This window comes from Mchenga conophoros, linkage group LG6 (assembly GCF_057382185.1).
Source record: "Mchenga conophoros isolate Kocher_MC1m ecotype Shallow Benthic linkage group LG6, M_conophoros_male_GT1.1, whole genome shotgun sequence".
NCBI classification, from domain to species: domain Eukaryota; kingdom Metazoa; phylum Chordata; class Actinopteri; order Cichliformes; family Cichlidae; genus Mchenga; species Mchenga conophoros.
This window is the reverse complement of record NC_140531.1, coordinates 34076892-34094776: the sequence shown is the minus strand read 5'-3', so window position 1 is coordinate 34094776 and position 17885 is coordinate 34076892. Positions and strand designations below refer to the sequence as shown.

General features: G+C 41.1%; 3 protein-coding genes across 3 annotated transcripts in view; 1 reads left to right on the top strand and 2 right to left on the bottom strand.

The window, feature by feature from the left end:
• Positions 1–3383, top strand: part of gnav1 (guanine nucleotide binding protein (G protein) alpha v1) — a 35337-nt gene extending 31954 nt beyond the window's left edge. Inside the window, exon 9 of the mRNA XM_085277649.1 lies at positions 1941–3383. Coding sequence (XP_085133775.1) covers positions 1941–2131 — 191 coding nt within the window. The 3' untranslated portion in view covers positions 2132–3383. The remainder of the gene's footprint in view (positions 1–1940) is intronic.
• On the bottom strand, positions 3338–4803 carry npb (neuropeptide B). The gene is made up of 2 exons (XM_085277650.1): positions 4392–4803; positions 3338–3891 (listed from the first exon to the last, which is right to left on the bottom strand). Exons 1-2 carry the CDS (start codon positions 4653–4655, stop codon positions 3763–3765), a joined length of 393 nt encoding a protein of 130 aa, XP_085133776.1. The 5' UTR covers positions 4656–4803; the 3' UTR covers positions 3338–3762.
• A 4614-nt stretch (positions 4804–9417) lies between these two features.
• On the bottom strand, positions 9418–17885 carry sgsh (N-sulfoglucosamine sulfohydrolase (sulfamidase)). The gene is made up of 9 exons (XM_085277648.1): positions 17655–17885; positions 15783–15943; positions 15599–15704; positions 15148–15524; positions 13268–13349; positions 12988–13191; positions 12240–12406; positions 11519–11736; positions 9418–9749 (listed from the first exon to the last, which is right to left on the bottom strand). Exons 1-9 carry the CDS (start codon positions 17737–17739, stop codon positions 9566–9568), a joined length of 1584 nt encoding a protein of 527 aa, XP_085133774.1. The 5' UTR covers positions 17740–17885; the 3' UTR covers positions 9418–9565.

Sequence of the window (17885 nt, the reverse complement as noted above, 5' to 3'; positions counted from 1 at the left end):
ATTAAAACTGAAGCACAAACTTCAAGCTGTTATTTGTCAGATAATGCCATTTATTGCTTGAAAAAGTACCAACAGCACAAACACAGATGAGAGGTCCAGTTAGGTTAGTCAGATATGGTTGGGAGGAGGCTTGGTGGACAGCTGTCTGCTCCAGCTGCCCTGTGTGGGTACACCTGTCAATCAATGTGGCCACAACTTTAATTTAAAGCCTGTGACCACGTAGTTTTCTCTTGAATTAAGAAAATATCCAAACGGTACAGTTATTAAAAAAGATCTTTCTACTTCATCCCAGTATTTATTCTTATCTAGTATAAAATGTTACTACAACTTGCTTTTTATTCCTTTCCTCTCTCATAAATCATCTCACGACTTCTTTTATTTTTAGACCCTACTACAGAAGATTCACAGTTCAAAATAATCATTATTTATCATAAACGGCACCTTGGTTTGACCTCTGAATTCGTCCTCTGGCTGAAATAAACTCCTCTGTTTAACTCCTCTCCCTTTAAACCGCTTTTCCTCAGAAGTGCTGCGCCTCGCAAACAAAAGGTTTGAACATCAAGCAGGTGGAGCTGCTCTGATATCCGCTCTGTCACATCACAGAGAACAAAAAAACTGAAAAGCAAACCGTTTAAAACAGAGTGTTCAAAGCAGTCTGAACATTCTGCCTCACAGGGATTACTCATGTATGCCTAAATTTAATGATTTAAAAATGCTGGTCGTGATTAAAATGAGATTAAAATAAACATTCACCATTTCAAATCATGACCACTGGCATTACAGTGGAACAGTAATGACAGAAAATAAGGAAAAGTATAATATAACATCTTGTGCAAATTTATAATTTGGCTAAAAAATGGAGATAAACCTAAAAAAAACTTTGGGATTCACCAAATCTACAACCTGATCATTTTTAATATGAATGAATGCACTGGGCAGCTCAGCAACAGCAAAAACATTTGAATGATAGTAAAGTGCACGATGACGGGAGTATTTCCATGGTTAAGAAAATTAACTTTCACACATCTTACCAAGTCATTTACTAATCAGGTTGGTGGTTCGATCCACTTAACCTTCAGTCACTCGCTGCTCCAACCTGGATGCCAAAATATGTTCACTGGAATGTAAATGCTAGATAGAAAACACTGATATGAACGGGTGAATAACACGTTTTATAAAACTCAAGTAGAGTAAAAAAAGTGCTATATAAGAACCTGTCCATCTATTTAAGAAAGCCTCACAAAAGAAACTGAAGGTGGCTGCATCAAAGGTCTAACAGAGCATCTCAAGGTAGGAAATGCAGCATCTGGTGATGTCCATGGGTCGTGACCTCGTTCAGACATTTATTTTTTTTGTCTTAAAATGGAAAAACTAGTCCTTATATTTCAAATCGTGTTAGTTTGTCCAATTAATTATGAACCTCTGACTGTGAGGGACTGAGTATAAACATGGTTGTAACAAAACTAAAGCTGAAAGTTTGCACTTTATTATTTGATTTAAAATTCACTGTGGAGGTGGAGGTGCAAAACTACAAATACGATGTCTTTGTCCAACAAATTTATGGACCAAACTGTAAATAACCCACAAGCAGCTAAGGCAGTAAAATGATGCTTACACACCGCATCAGTTTTAATTCAAATCAAGTGGCAGAAAATGTGCTTAAATATCTGCACCTCAAACTTTTTTGCCTTTTTATTACATAATTTGCAATTGTTTTGTCTTATGTCCACTTTCTTGTCAGTGAAAACTTGAATAGTAAAGCTGTTTTTGTAATAGAAAAGTAGAAACTTCCACTGCCTCAGTGGGCCGGTTGCCACTGGTGTCACATCTCCTCCTAAATGCAAATACAGAATTCAGAATTTCATTCTTTTCAACATTAACTAAGCAACTCTGGGAGTTTTTGCAAACACATCTGATCTCTCCCCCTTCATCTTCGTCAGGTGCAGACTGTGACGTGGATTCGGCCGCCCGCTTCATCGCCGTCACCTTCATCTCACTAAACAAAACGCCCAGCAAACTCATCTACCACCACTTCACTACGGCCACCGACACCTCCAACATCCAGATTGTCTTCCAGGTGGTTATGGAGACAATAATCAAAGAGAACCTGGAGGCTGTGTCGCTCCTGTGACTGCGTGAGGACTTTGTCACATTTTAAATACTGAAATATGGAGATCATGTCACGCAAACATGATTCCTGATCTCCCTAATGTGAGGAGAACCCCAGGAGCTCTGCTGCTCCTCTTCGATTTCATGATCACATGTGGCTTCTAAAAACTGTTTCAAAGCAGATTGAAGTGGAGGACCACTCGGTTCATGCTTTGCTCGTGTTGGTCCCCGAAATGTTGACTTTTGAAACCTTTAATTGAAAGTAAAAGGCATTAATGTTTTATACTGTAGATTTATATGAAGTCAAACTATGAAAAGTGACACTGATTTTTATGTTTGAAGACTGGATATAGATACATGTGGCATTTATTTGTGTCCTCCTCTGTGAACGTGGGGCCAGCATGGAGCGTGGGTGAGGGTTTGTTCAGTAACTTTGGTGGCGCAGTATTCCATCATGTGTTTCCTGCTCATCCATCACTTTGTCTCTGCTGTGCGTCATGCCTGGTTTTTTTTTTTTTTTAAATGAGGTCTTAATCACTTTAAAAACACACCAGAGTGTGTTGACTTGACATCCTGAGCTAAAAACACCCACATCCGTGCACAGCCCCTCTGTCTTCTGATTCCTACCAGTCACACTGATATGGGGAAACTTATTAGAATTTAAAAAGTGAAACGTCTGACTTGTTAATTTCCTTCCCATCACCAATGACAATTATTGTTCCAGTATTACACACAAACCCCGTTTTTGTGTTTTTCAGCCAGGATGAAACCACCTATATGTGATTTGTTTGCAATTAGCTGAGCTGGAGTTTGTTTCCAGGGCTCCCCTGTGCTACTGACTCCAGTAATAAACAAGATATGGTAATGACTGATGCAGTGTGATTATGGATACTAAAAAAGAAAAACAGTGAGGAAAAACACCCCCAAGTGCCTGATGAAGTTGTTTTACTGTGCTGTAATATAAATGCTTCATACACATGTATGAAATGTGTTTTTCATTCTTTGTTTCTTCTTTCTGAATTATTTTTTATGTTTACAGTTCATTAAGTGTTACGTCCTGAGACTTACTTTATGGGTTGTACTGAATCTGGAGTAGAGAATAAATGTTATGCTGCAAACTCAACGGAACTCATGCAAATGGATAAGATTCAAATAATCCCGTGCTGGACCACTTATGTGTCCCCTGTGCAGTTGAAGATTTAAAGACACAGTTAGACCACACAGCAGGTTACCAGTGTTTGTTCATTTTAATAGATAAAATAAATAAAAGTACTTTACAGTAAATCTGCTCTGCAGTCGACTTCTCGTATATTTAATACAGTTTGGCAACACAGGTAAATGTCAGGGTTCAAACACTAAAGATGAGAAATAATTTGGGAAGAAAACGGCTTGAGCGAACATCTCTCACATCGATGTTTTTCTTGTTTTTTCTTTTACACTCATGTCTACGCAACAAAAGCAAAACTGAACAATGTTGAGGGGTTTAAATAAGAGAACATTCAGAGTCTGCAGCGGTCCGTCTTTGACAATTTGTGGGTCTTTCCCGGGAGTCGCCACCTAACCCTCACACTCATGCATCCTCGTTACTTTTCTTTTTTCCGGTTTCCACAGCAGTGCTCCCGGGATTCTGCGGAGGACGAGTCCAGTCGGGACTCACGCGGACAGGCAGTCCAGGGAGTCCAGAGTGAGGAAGACGTCCGCCTTGCACTGGAAGGTGCCCGTCCCGTCCCGCATCAGCTCGCAGCTCTTCAGGTTTGGGGAGATGTCCTTCACGCAGATGGCCTGAATGAGGCGAAAATGACAGATGAGAGAATTTAAAGGCAAAAGACGATTCCTGTTTAACCAGCCTGAAAACCTACATTTCACTGATTTACACCGATTACATAAAATCATGCAGACTAAAATAATTAATCCTGGAGTTAGGGATGTAATCAGTTTAGATTTAGTTAAATATGCGATAGCAGTTTTATTAAAGCTGACCTTCAGCGCCCAATCATTTGATTTTTTTCTGTTTTCTTTGTTTGTTTGTTTTTGTCTTTATGATATTAAAAAAAAAACAAATAAATCAGGAGTATTAATTCAATCTCATCCTGATTTTTTTTTTTTAATTTATTTTATTTTTAAGATGTCAAACTTTCAGCACTAATTAATCGCCAGTGTGCGAGCTGAATGGAAAGCAAACTTTACGCGCATACCTTCTTCGTTTTACTCTGAATGGTCATGTTTTAAAGCGCTTCCTAACAAGAATAGCGTTTGTAGTATGTTCTTTTTTTGGCACTCACCATGCTTTTGAGGATGGAGATCTGCCTGGAACTCTCCGGGATTACGTTGTTACCGACTGTCTCTCCGCTCTCCATCAGCGTCTCCTCGGATTCGGATCTCCGGACGTACGGTGACCTCCTGATACCGGACAGCAAACCTGAGGCGCGACCAACCGAGTAGTAACTGGGACCGGTGGTCTGCTTGTACCAGGCTTCAACTGAATAGCAGGAGATGAGCAGAGACACTCCAACGCACACCACAGCAAACCTGGCTGATTTCTCCATGTCTGGAACCGTCTTGGCACGTTTTACGCAGGACTTTTCTCGTCAGCGGTGCGTTTGTTTTGCTTGGTGTTCAGGAAACTTTCTGCTGCTTATATAGGCTGACTGGGCGACGTTATCGTGACCCAGGTCGTTCGTCAAATCAGAGCCATGAGGTGGGCGGATGATGATCCATCTTCAAAAGGAGAAAAAAACATCCGAATTGATCTGCTCTTGATGGCTTATTGGCGCCACTGGAATGTGTTTGTGTATGTGGTAAGTGATAGAGGGTCATAGGACGTCAGCAAATCTCTGACCCTTGAAGAGGTCAGAGCGAAATTGATTAACATCAGTCGACCATGACAGACACTGAAGTCAAAACACAATAGACACCGGATACCGACAAATTAAAGGAAGACACCTTGTATTTCACTGATTCATTCCTAAAAGAACTCTACTTGAGCGACAGGTGGTTTTCTTTTTTCCCCTTTCCAAAAGATATTTCCGGATTTGTCGTTTTGTTGATGGTTGTTGAGATGCTGATTAAGAAGTTGGTTGAAAATCCCTCAAATGTTCAGTTAGAATCAAAATTGGCAGGCGATACGGTCTCTCAATCACACCACCACACAGTACTGACCCACACATATGGTTCTTACACACACACTGGACTTTCTGGACATTGTTTTTGCACACATTGTTTTTTTTGCACAACACTGGTCACTATATTCTTCATTTCCGGTTAATACTTGTACAGCTGCTGTTATTGTGTATATATTTATTTATATTTCTTCATACATTCTTATATAGTTCTATATTGTGTATTTTGTTGTACAGTTATTTTATTTTCAACTTTAATTTATATATTTTATCTTATTCTCCCAGTTAAATTTACCCTTCATTCTAATTTGTGTTGTACAGTTATTTCATTTTTAACCTTAATTTATATTTTATTCCTTCTTAGTTAAATTTACCCTTTTTAATTTTTCATATTTATTTCCTATCTTATTCATAGCCTTTTCCTTTTTTGTTTTCTTTAGGTCACGAGCAGTTGTCCAAGCATTTCACTACATATCGTACTGTGTATGACTGTGTACGTGACAAATAAAATTTGAATTTGAATTTGAAAATTGGTAAGTGTGAAGGTCTCAGCATATGATTCACATCATTCTCATTTGGATGAGGAGCTTTGTCATCTTGGAAGAAGCAGTCATCTAAGGGAATAAGTGGAGTGAAACCATGCCAGCAAAATGCCGCCCACAGAATTACTGAATAACCTCACTTGAGGGGTAAAGGGTTCCAATTTTTCCTTCAATAAATCACCCAGTAATAGCTTATGAGACCGTGTGTGTGTGTCCTAACTGCACGTATTTATTAAATCTCAATGTAAAATAATCAGACTGACCAATTTTCAGAATTTCTTGGTTGAGTTTTCACATCAGTGAAAAGTTACGATTCATTACTTCATTCACAGAAATCAGCTCGATCAAGCAAAATCAGAGCAAAGGGCTTCAAAATCTTGAATTGAAGTAAAGGCAGATGGATCAGGAATGACAAGATGAGCCGATCGATGTAGGAAGCTGTTAAAACTCGTTCACCCAAGGATTTAACGAACCAGTCTGACTTCAAAGTGGAGCTCAGAGGAAAAACGGTCCTATTTCAACAGAACCCATTTCGAGATTGATCCGCTGACATCACCAGTCATGCGTCATTTTTAATGGTCAAATGCAGACCTTATTATCTCCCCAGAGAATTCACTTCGATCATACTCACTGCCGTGTATATACCCCCCGACGCTAATGCTAGGTTGGCCATGAAAGAACTTTCTGCAGCCAAACACCAGAATAAACACCCCGAGGCTGCTTTTATTGTTGCTGGCGACTTCAACCACACCAACTTAAAGACAGTCCTCCCCAGATTCCACCAACATGTCTCCTGCCACACCAGAGGAGACAAGACTTTAGACCATGTGTATTCCAACCTGGCTGGAGCCTACAAAGCAACACCCCTCCCCCACATTGGACAATCGGACCATCTCTCCCTGTTCCTCACACCTCGGTATTCACCACTCATCCAACGTGTGAAACCTGCTGTGAGGACAATTAAAGTGTGGCCAGAGGGGACAGACGCAGTGCTCCAGGACAGATTTAAAAACACAGACTGGAATATGTTCACCCACACAGACCTGGACCAGTACGCCTCATCTGTACTGGATTACATCTCCAAAACCACAGACAGTGTCACCACCCAGAAACGGATCACCATGTACCCCAACCAGAAGCCTTGGATGAACCGGGATGTTCGTCTCCTCCTGAAGGCCCGCAACACTGCCTTTAGGTCAGGAGATGCACACGCCTACAGTACAGCCAGGGCTAATCTAAAGAAGGGCATCAAAAAAGCCAAACACCATTACAAAAAGAAGGTAGAAGAACACTTCTCCAACTCCAACCCCCGACGCATGTGGCAAGGACTCCAGACCATCACAGACTACAGGACCACCAAACCCTCCCCCGCATCCTCTGATGTCTCCTTCCTCAACGAGCTCAACAACTTTTATGCTCGTTTTGAGCGAGGGAACCCCACAACCACAACCAAAGCAGACATGACGCCAGACCACCAACCTATGACTCTCTCCCCCACCGATGTAGGAGCGGTGCTGAGCAGGATCAATGTCCACAAGGCTGCAGGCCCTGATGGCATCCCCGGGCGTGTTCTCAGAGCGTGTTCTGGGGAGCTTGCAGGAGTGCTCACAGACATATTCAATCTGTCCTTGGCCCACGCTGTGGTACCGGCCTGCTTCAAATCCACCTCCATCGTCCCGATACCCAAAAACTCCAACCCATCTTGCCTCAATGATTACCGCCCAGTAGCACTCACCCCCATCATCACTAAGTGCTTAGAGCGACTGGTCCTAGCACACTTCAAATCCTGTCTCCCCCCCACCCTGGACCCCCACCAATTCGCATACCGCCGGAACAGGAGCACAGAGGATGCAGTCTCCATCGCAATGCACTCTGTCCTCTCACACCTGGACAACAACAACACCTACGCCAGAATGCTGTTTATAGACTTCAGTTCAGCATTCAATACAATCCACCCCTCACAACTCATCAGGAAACTGACAGACCTGGGTATCAGTTCCCTCATCTGCAAATGGTTACTGGACTTCCTGACCAACCGCCCCCAACATGTCCGGCTGGATAACCGCTGCTCATCTACCATCACAATGAACACCGGTGTACCACAAGGCTGTGTGATGAGCCCTTTCCTCTACTCCCTCTTCACCCACGACTGCAGACCTGCTGATGGTTCCAACACCATCATTAAGTTTGCAGATGACACCACGGTGATTGGCCTCATCAGTGACAACGATGAGGCCGCCTACAGGGAGGAGGTGGATCGTCTGGCTGAGTGGTGCGACAGAAACAACCTGCTGCTTAACACCGAGAAGACCAAGGAGCTCATCGTGGACTACAGGAGGAATGCTGACCCACATCCACCCATCCACATTAAGGGGACGGCTGTGGAGCGTGTGAGCAGCTTCAAGTTCCTGGGAGTCCACATCTCCGAGGATCTCACCTGGACGACCAACTGCTCCAAGCTGGTCAAGAAGGCTCACCAGCGCCTCTTCTTCTTGAGGACTCTGAGGAAGAACCACCTGTCCTCAGACATCCTGGTGAACTTCTATCGCTGCACCATCGAGAGCATCCTGACCAACTGTATAACAGTCTGGTACGGGAACTGCTCTGCCTCGGACCGGAAGGCGTTGCAGAGGGTCGTGAAAACTGCCCAGCGCATCGCTGGAGCACCACTTCCTGGCATAAAAGACATCTACAGGAAGCGGTGTCTGAAAAGGGCTGGGAAAATCATCAAAGACCCCAGTCACCCATCACATGGACTCTTCACCCTCCTGCCCTCTGGGAGGCGCCACAGGAGCCTCCGGACTAAGACCACCAGGTACCGGAACAGCTTCTTCCCCCACAGCTGTCAGACTCCTGAACTCTGCCTCCTGACATCTGACCCACGTTAAACTCATGGACTGAACATACACACACCCACAATGGACAACTGTACCCTCAAACACAATAATAACATGGACTGAACCACCACTCACAACCACTAGCACTTTATATAGCCTCTGTAGAAACTATCTACACCCTCACTTATCTTAACTGCACTACTGTATAGCTCTGTGTAAATAATCATTCTGTACATTCGATAATTTTTAATCCTACAACTGTTTACAACTTGCATAGTTCCCATTTCTGTATAGCTGTATATCCCAGATTCTGTAAAGTTATTTATATTCATATCCTGTACATAGCTTGTACTCACTACAGCCTGTACATACTTATAGTTATAGAATATTCACAACATACTTCATACCGTGTACATTATAACATACCATAATAGACCCATTTCTGTAATATACTCACATATCTATATTATTGCTAATATATATTGTAATATATCTATATCACTAAAGCACTTCTGGATGGATGCAAACTGCATTTCGTTGCCCTGTACCTGTGCATGTGCAATGTCAATAAAGTTGAATTCTATTCTATTCTATTCTATGAACTCCACCACGTCTTCAGTTACCAGATCAATCTATCAACAATAACAAAAACAGTTAAATGGTGTCTAAATATGTTGCCTTTCTATAACTCAGGGTTATCGTGAGAGTCTGGATGAAAATGGTGAAAATGAACCTTAAATGTACAGAGACGGAGAAAAACGATGAGCGATTAAATTATGCAGTAAAATAAAGCGGACGGTACAAATTAAAGCAACTAAAATTGTTTATTTTAAGCATTAAAAGCATCACTCACATACAAAATTAGAAATTAAAATAAACATATTGTATTTTACAAAGTAAATGTCCTCATCCATAGAGCTTTATCAGTCAAGATGACTGAAGGTACCATTAGGGTCCCTCATAGTCCATTGTAAAGTGGTCTGCAGTGCGGCTCCAGTTTGTCCTCCAGGACATAGTCTGGTCCACAGACCCAGGGGTCGCCAGTCTTCCACTGCCACTTCTGCAGATCCTGCTTCAGGCTCTCCAGCACGCCGCTGTAGGACGGGTCTAACACCAGGTTCTTCGTTTCCAGTGGGTCTGTCCTGCGTTAGCGATGCAATTATTAATATTTAAACATTTTAGAAAGACTGAGCTCATAAGCCACAATTACTCACTGCAAATCCCTCCATCTAATGCAAAAATAATGAGTTATATTTACTAAAATGACTATAGACTATAGCAACTATAGCTTCTGTTAGTTTTATTAAAATTATTAATTTTTCAGGGAAATATGTTGGCGTTAAACTGTTGAACCGTTCAGGGTTTAACATGAATCTCACCCCATGACACATGTGATAGGCTACAGCTTCTCCACAACCCTAAACCCAGTAAGAGAATGGTTGCTTTGCCTCCATTTCTAGTGAAAATAATAAGCATTTTATTGGCTAACATAATATCTGACCAGTGTTTTTTCCCCACACATTACATTTAAACGTACTAAACATAGCCTATGAATGAAACCAACTTTTACCTCTTAAAAGCTTAATATTACCATCAAATACTTTTTTAAAGTGCACTACATACCTATGTTTAAATAAGGCGTTTGTTGGTATATTATTAATTAATTAAAACCTTCAGGTCAACAGTCATTAGCACAGCAGGAAAGAGGAGTAAGAAATGAATGGTGAAATAAATTATGACAAGTAATAATCCGTTAAAATGTTCTTATACAAGTGTATGCCTTCATTATAGTGTGTTATAAGTCATTCATTAAATGTTTTTATACTGTGCATTCAATCAGGTTGTTGAAAATCAGTTTTAAATTAAGCTAAACATGGTTTTCAACGCCAATCTGTGGTGTAGTTTTAGTTTTAGACTATCAATAGTGTTCATTATTGGAGAAAAAAGAAACTTGATTACGTTTGTGCTCGTTCACTCTTCAGCTAACAGTCACCTTCATCCGTTGTTATGAATGTCATCTTTAAAAAAGCTTTACACTCTAAGAAACTGAGGGAACAGTCTGTTAACGGTCTGATATAAGATGTGAACGATGTGTCTGCAGATGTGGTGGACTCAACTAGTGAACCATCTACGTTTTTTACTCACAACTGATTAACCTCAGTGTAAAAGTCACAGCAAAGACAGTGCTGCTGATTTTTAGTGTGAAAGACGGCACAGCTCGTTATCAACATCCTCCTCAGTTTTTCACTTGTTACTGCTGCAGTGAAAAATGACGGACACACAAACCGTGAAATAAAAAGCTTTAAATGGAAACAGCCTGCTATTTATGTGTCGCATTTTTTTTAGTGACCGATCAAAGTGCTTCAAAAGACGAGTTGCATTTGACCAGTACATGTTTCTTCTGTACTCTAAGCACTTTATCCTTCTCACATCCACAGCAGATTGAGAATCACCAATTAACCTAACATGCATGTTTCTTTCTGTGTTGTTGAATATGTGGGTGGGGGGCAGGAGATTCATGCCAGGAATCTTTACCATCAAATGCAACAGTGTTTGAAGAAAAAAAAAAAAAGAAAAAAGTTTTAAATACTGATAGATCACCAAAAAAAAATCTGAACAATCATGGCAAATAAAATTTGCTCAACACGTGATTCTTGTTCTGTTTTTGACCTCTGCTCTTTGTTTTCTGAGACAGAGTTGTTATCGCTAAATCAGCTGTTTTAGGTTTATCTCACTGGAATCGGTGGATGCCCCTGTCATCCACTGATCAAGGTCAAGTATTGTGATCCACTTTTCCATGAGGACCTTTTAACTCCCGTCCTTTGCAGGGACTGATACTTATCAGGAATAAGGTTGTGTTTGCTTCTCTGGATCAGCTCTAACAAAGCGAGCGACAGCAGCTGTTACAGACCTGGTGTCGTACAGCTCCCAGCGAGCTCTGTAGTAGTACTGCTCCAGCCTTTTAAACCAGTGTGTCGGCTGACTCAGCGTGGTGCGGTTCAGCAGGTCCTGAAAGGTGGGCGACACGTACAGATCTTGATCGATAGGGAAGGGCATACGGTAGTGCAGGTTGTGCAGAAGGTGGTACGGCCCCTGGTGAATAGAGCGAATCGGGTAGTACATGGTGACCTGAAATCACAGCAAAAGTTTTAGTTAAAGACATTTTATTCTCTCATTAAAGTGTTGCTGTCATGTTTTTCTTGATTTTCTGTCTTATTAATACTTTTGCAACAGCGAATTTAAAATAAAGATGTCAGTGTACGTGCAATTAATCCTTCTGAGCCAAAAGCTGCACACTGCTCTAAGCACTTGGTTTTAGACTTTTGTTCCCTACTCTTGGCTCAGTGTGAGTCCAGTCAAAGCAGATATTCTTATATGGTTGTGTCAGGCTTACAACTCTAGCTGTAACCACAGCAGCCCACTGCTGTTCAAACTTTTAGCTTGTAAGGGGCAGCCAATCAGAAAAAGGTTGGCTTCAAGTAAGAGGAGCGAAAATAGCTCATCATTAGTTTAGATAAGGGAATATTTTAAACTGAGACTCAAGCAAGGCTACCACAGTAGAGTCCAAAATAAAAATTTAGAGTTAGAAATAAAAATGATTCATCAAGCTAAAGTGGTGGTGATGTCCTGACCTCATGCAGGGACTGGCTGGAGTAGACAGTGTGCCAGCTGGTGGGCTCAGTTACCAAAGCAGGGAGTAACGAGCGGCCAGTGAGGTGGACCTGGGAGGCAGGGGTGCCAGGTAGGCTGTAGGATGGGTAAGGAACAGAGAACCAGTCGAGGATGGTGGGAGTGATGTCTGTAAAAATAAAAAGGAAAAGAAAAGATAGTAAAAACAAACAAAAAACTGACAAATGTTCAACTTAAGTTACTAATAATTAAAGGAATTCTTAAAAAGGCACACAGACCAAAATATAAGACCCCTTAGCTTTAAATAGTACATTTTAAACTAAGGGATACCCTCATATTTATACAACACCGTCAAAAGAAAGAAAAAGAAAGCCACATATCTCTGTATTTTTGTTAGTATTTGTTGATAGGTTGAGAAAATACTTCTACCCCTACTTGTACAGTCTATTACTCTATTATTTTTCCTTCTATCAATATTTCATGCTCTGTTGTTAAGTCTCCATCTAGTGTCTGCTTCAGATCAACACACCGACTCTTCTGCTCTGTCACTCTTTACTGGATCGTAATTATTAGAACTTTTTTATTGTTTGTTATTCACAATCCAGAAAGGTTTAGGAATGAGTGGCATCAGTATTTAACTTTAACCTGCAGCTCACTCTGTGCTCATAATGGATAGCTGCTTAATTTTAAGGCCTAAAATACTGAGAAAAGGTCCATTTGCATCGTTCCTTGTATCTTCAATTTTCTTACCCAGCAGGCTGACGTAGGCCTCGCTGGTGTCTCCCCATCGCTCCCTGTGCTCCGGAGAGGACACCAGCATCGGCTCTGCCGTTCCAGAGTGATACAGGTTGGTTCTGCCATTCGGGAAGGGGATCCCGTTGTCTGAGCTGTAGATTATCAGAGTGTCGTTCTCATAACCAGCTTCTCTGAGCTCCTGAAGAACTAAACCGATACCTGCAGGGGATATGCACAGCATCGTAGTTTAGTGTTTTACAACCTTCTTTTTCTATGTTATAAAACCGTTACGCACCCTGATCCAGCCGGCTCACTGTGGTGTACAGTGCAGCCAAGTCAGCTCGTGATGCAGGTGTATCCGGCACAAAAGGAGGAACCTGAAGTGCAGAAGATGAGGAAATTCTGCATTATCATGTGTTAAAGTTCTGTAGCTTTAATTCAACCATAATGTAATGTGAAAAGTTTAAAAAAAAAAAAAAAAAAAAAAAAGAGTAAAGACTAAGACAAACTGGGAAATAAGAAAAAGCTGTGGAAAATTTGGGCATTTGAAAATTTCTGTTAATTTCAACTGCAGCCTGTGCAGGCTGTAATGCAAAGCAGCAATGAGCTCAAGACCAAATCTTAAATGCTTTATCTGGTGTTTGGTCAAATATGAAGTCCGTGATAAAACCATCATCGATGAGTACTCCGTTTAGAATTTATTGTTAGGCGAGTACGTCATGAATGAACCCACATTTATTAACATTAATGCACTCCCAAAGCACGTAACTGTAACTACAGCTAATTCTGACATTTAAACAGACTTTTGACTTGGTGTGAAAAATATGACATCTGGCCAAAACAGTCCTAACTTTTATACAACTTAATCAGTCAGATGGTTTAAACCAGCGGTCTCCAACCTTTTTTGCGCCACGGACCGGTTTATGCCCGACAATATTTTCACGGAACGGCCTTTAAGGTGTCATGGATAAATACAACAAAATAAAACTAGTACCGGTACCGAGAAAAAGAAATTTTATTCATAACACACGTGAAAAGACCCAGGAAAACAGAGTAAACGATAAAAACGATAACAAAATAATGCGGAAGACCGATAAAAACCCTGAAAACTATACATTTCACACCTGAGCCTCAACTCTCGCGGCCTCAACTCTGGGGACCGCTGGTTTAAACCGTTCTCAGAAAAACCTGAGTATATGTTTTGTTTAATTTCATTTATTTATTGTCTTTAGTTTCCTGTAACAAATGATTTGACTCACTCATTTCGTTTGAATGAGCAGTTTTGCAGAAATCTGCACAGCCACATTTTAGGCACAATCCCAGAAACAAAAACACACTACTACAATAAACAGTTTTGTAATAATTAAAGAAACACTTTAACCAGAGTATAGCATCAAGCCAACCTCTGGGATATTGATCTGGAGCCCTACAGCAGGCCACTGGTGTGAATGTCTCAAACTTCATGACGGTGCACTGAGGGCTTAGTGTACTCTAGTTGGTCCTGTGCTCACTGCCCGGCACCATAGAGCCTGACTGTCATTTACTATAAAATGCCAAAATTTGTAAGTCCACCACTGTCACCCTGTACTTTTCATTAATGAGAGCAGGCTCATCCTGAGCACATGTGACAGACAAGAATGGGTTTGGACAAGTTGGAGAATAATGCTGCCTGTAATGTTGTTCAGCATGACCAGTTTGGTGATGGTTCTGTGATGGTCTGGGGAAGCATATCCATGCAGGCTAGGCAACGGCACACACAGTACAATGGCACAGTGGTTCCTGGGTTCCTCCAGTTGCACGACAAAGCCTGGCTTCATGTGGCGAGAGTATGCATGCACTTCCTGGAGGATGAAGTAACTGATACCACCGACTGGGCCCCTAAATCCAATAGAACAACTCTGGTATGTTATGTTTCAGGCTATCTGATGCTGCCAGGTTGAACCTCAGACTACCTAGGAGCTCAGTGATGTCCGGGTCCAGATCTGGAGATCAGGAAATTCCTAATGATACCATCTACCATCTCAGTAGGAGCATGCATACAACAATGTCAGCTGCTGCAATGAAATTTCAGCAAAATGGACTAGCCTGCTTTCATTTTTATAGCCTTTTTCTTTTTAAAACAGTTAAATAATGACATAAAACAGGTATTAAAGCAGAAACTGGGATTTCTCTGACCTTTACTTGGTCTGGCGTGTAATACTGTGGTGTCCAGTCACCGATTCTACCCATCCCCTTTTCACCATTCCCAAACTTCTCACAGAAGGCTCCGTATTGGGGCTGCGAGTGTCCACATCGATGAGTATCATGGAAGGCAACATAAAGGAAAAATGGCCTGTCTTCATTCTTTATATTCTCCCGGTTACTTTTTTCTGCTTTTTTCCCGTTCTTTTGTTGAAAGGCTTCCTCTTTGTGAGTCTGGAAAAACTTGCGGACCAGGAGTTTAATGCGAGTGATGTTCCTCCCCACCTGGAGGACAGAGCTGTTTTCCTCTGTGTAGGCAAAGTCAAAGGGGTAAACAGATCCAGGGCCAACGTGCTTCTTTCCAATTATACCTGTGAAGAAACAATCAGTGAGTTCAAAAAGTAAAAAATAAGAACGATTTTTTTATAGACATTTTGTTATCTACCTGTGTGTACGTTGGTTTGTTTGAGAAGCAGCGGCAGACTTTGTACTTCATCAAAAGAATTAAAGTGATGAACTCCTTGATGAAGTCCATAAATGCCATTCTGATGCTGGAAACCACAAGAGAAACACACCTCAATAATTCACCTCGCTTTAATGAGTGGCATTTACAGGTGTGTGTGTCTCACCTGTGGCAGGCCGGTGAGGATGGCGGAGCGGCTGGGTGAGCAGCTGCTGACAGATGTGAAGGCGTTCTTGAACACCACGCTGTGCTGAGCCAGAGAGCGCAGGTGAGGCGTGTGGACCACAGAGTTGTTATAAACCTCTGTCTCGAAACCTGCATCATCAGCTGTGAGGAGAAAAAGACAGAAACTGATGCGGGGGCTCAAACAAAATGCCCATAACTCACTTTTAATAATCTCTAAAATCTTTGTCATCTACATACTGCTTTGCAAAGTCAGTAGAGTAATGAAACCTGGCTTTGAGTCACAATTCCAGTTCTTCTCAGAAGTACAGGATGGGTTTAAGGTTGGGGTTCAGTGCAGAGGATTTAAGTAGGAAAAGTGTTTCTTGGTGGATCAGGCTTCATGTAAAGAGACACTGACATTTTTCTTTTTCCCCGAGTATAGTTTTCATTTTTTTTCCAATTGTTTGGCATTTTCTGACAGATCATTTTAGATTAGTTTTACTTTAAACATATTTCTTTATAGAATATTTGTACGATAATAAAATCTACTTGCATGAAGGTTAAAACGGCTCAAGACTGTAACATACAAACCGACTTCTGCCTCATATTTAGTTTGTATTTAGTCAACTTAATTATTTTATGTTATGGAGAGAGGTTCTACTAATAAACAAAATAAAAGCAACTGCCTAAAACAGTTATAACCTCCATCATGCACTTTCAGTACTGTGCAAATCTCATGCCTCTACTTATTTGTATATACAGAGTTTATACAATCCAAAAAGTCAGCAATATGTCTGTGAAGGTTCTCAGTCATCCAGGTCATTGTAGTCAAAGGAGCTTGCAAAGAAAAGTGTCTGGACTTCTTTCAGTTACTTGAAGACGTTTCACCTCTCATCCGAGAAGCTTCTTCAGTTCTAAGGTCAAATGTCTGGGACTATTATCTGGGACTCTCCACCATTTGACCTTAGAACTGAAGAAGCTTCTCGGATGAGAGGTGAAACGTCTTCAAGTAACTGAAAGAAGTCCAGACACTTTTCTTTGCAAGCTCCTTTGAATCCAAAACGTCAGTATTTGGTATGACTATCTTATTTCTTCAACACAGCCTGAACTGTCTTGGGCAAGCTTTCTTGTAATTTTTTTTGAGCAGTCTTCAGGAATCATTCTCCAGGCTTGAAGGACATTCAAAGCTGTTCTTTTGCACTGTTCCCTTTCACTATAATGATAAAGTCTCTGGGGAGGCCGATCCATGACTGATGGTACTCCAGTATGTGTTTTTCTATCCAGGCATGCTTTCACTGCATTGTCGGTGCATTTGAGATCATTTGATCATCCTGAAAAATTAAAGCTGTTTTTAGTAAGACGCTTTCTGCATCCATCTCAGTGTCCATCAGTTTTTATGATCCCCAACTGCAGCTCCAAACCATGACAGAGCCTGCACTGTTACAGATAGCTGTAGACACTCGCTGTTGTACCTCTCTCCTGATCTTCTCTGTAAATACTAACAATGATTTGAACCAACAATCTCAAATTTGGATTTGAGACTGTTACTGCTGATTTTCAGTTCAATTCTTGTGTAATTTGGTGTACTTAAGCCTTTTCCCCATGTAGCTTTCATTAATCATTAATGCTGTAGATATTTTTTTTAAGCCTGGCACTTTTAAGTGGATTGAAAATGAGTGAACAAGCAGTCAATGTCCAATGAAAAACTTCGGGAACTATTGAATCTCTGTTATATAACGAATTAAAGGGTGGCTCGAGATTTTTGCAGATAATTGTAATGGCAACAGGAGGGTGTATTTCAGCATTTTAAATTTCCAGCCAGATAACAGAAATGATTTATAGTTTCTCCAGGAGCACAAAAACGTGAACTCACCAATTATTAGAAGCACATTTCTTGTTTTGGACTCTCCGATGCAACATGATGCTAAAAAAATAATAAAAACAACCCGAGGGAGCATGCTGGCCTCTTCCTCTATTTCTCCACAGAAAAATAAACTTTAAATATGAAAACAAAACTCGCTAAAGTTAGCACTTAAAAGCATTGTTGGAACGACGTGAAATATGCTTCCTCAAACAACTCAAACCCCGCCCACTGGGAGTCACA

Excerpts from the sequence above, each read along its gene's own strand:
- npb (XM_085277650.1), bottom strand. The coding sequence starts at position 4,655 with ATGGAGAAATCAGCCAGGTTTGCTGTGGTGTGCGTTGGAGTGTCTCTG. Across the intron at positions 3,892-4,391 it reads TCTCCATCCTCAAAAGCATG|GCCATCTGCGTGAAGGACAT; the intron begins GTGAGTGCCAAA and ends CGCCTCATTCAG.
- sgsh (XM_085277648.1), bottom strand. The coding sequence starts at position 17,739 with ATGCTCCCTCGGGTTGTTTTTATTATTTTTTTAGCATCATGTTGCATC. Across the intron at positions 13,350-15,147 it reads ACACGCCAGACCAAGTAAAG|GTTCCTCCTTTTGTGCCGGA; the intron begins GTCAGAGAAATC and ends TCTGCACTTCAG. Across the intron at positions 13,192-13,267 it reads AGTGAGCCGGCTGGATCAGG|GTATCGGTTTAGTTCTTCAG; the intron begins GTGCGTAACGGT and ends TATCCCCTGCAG.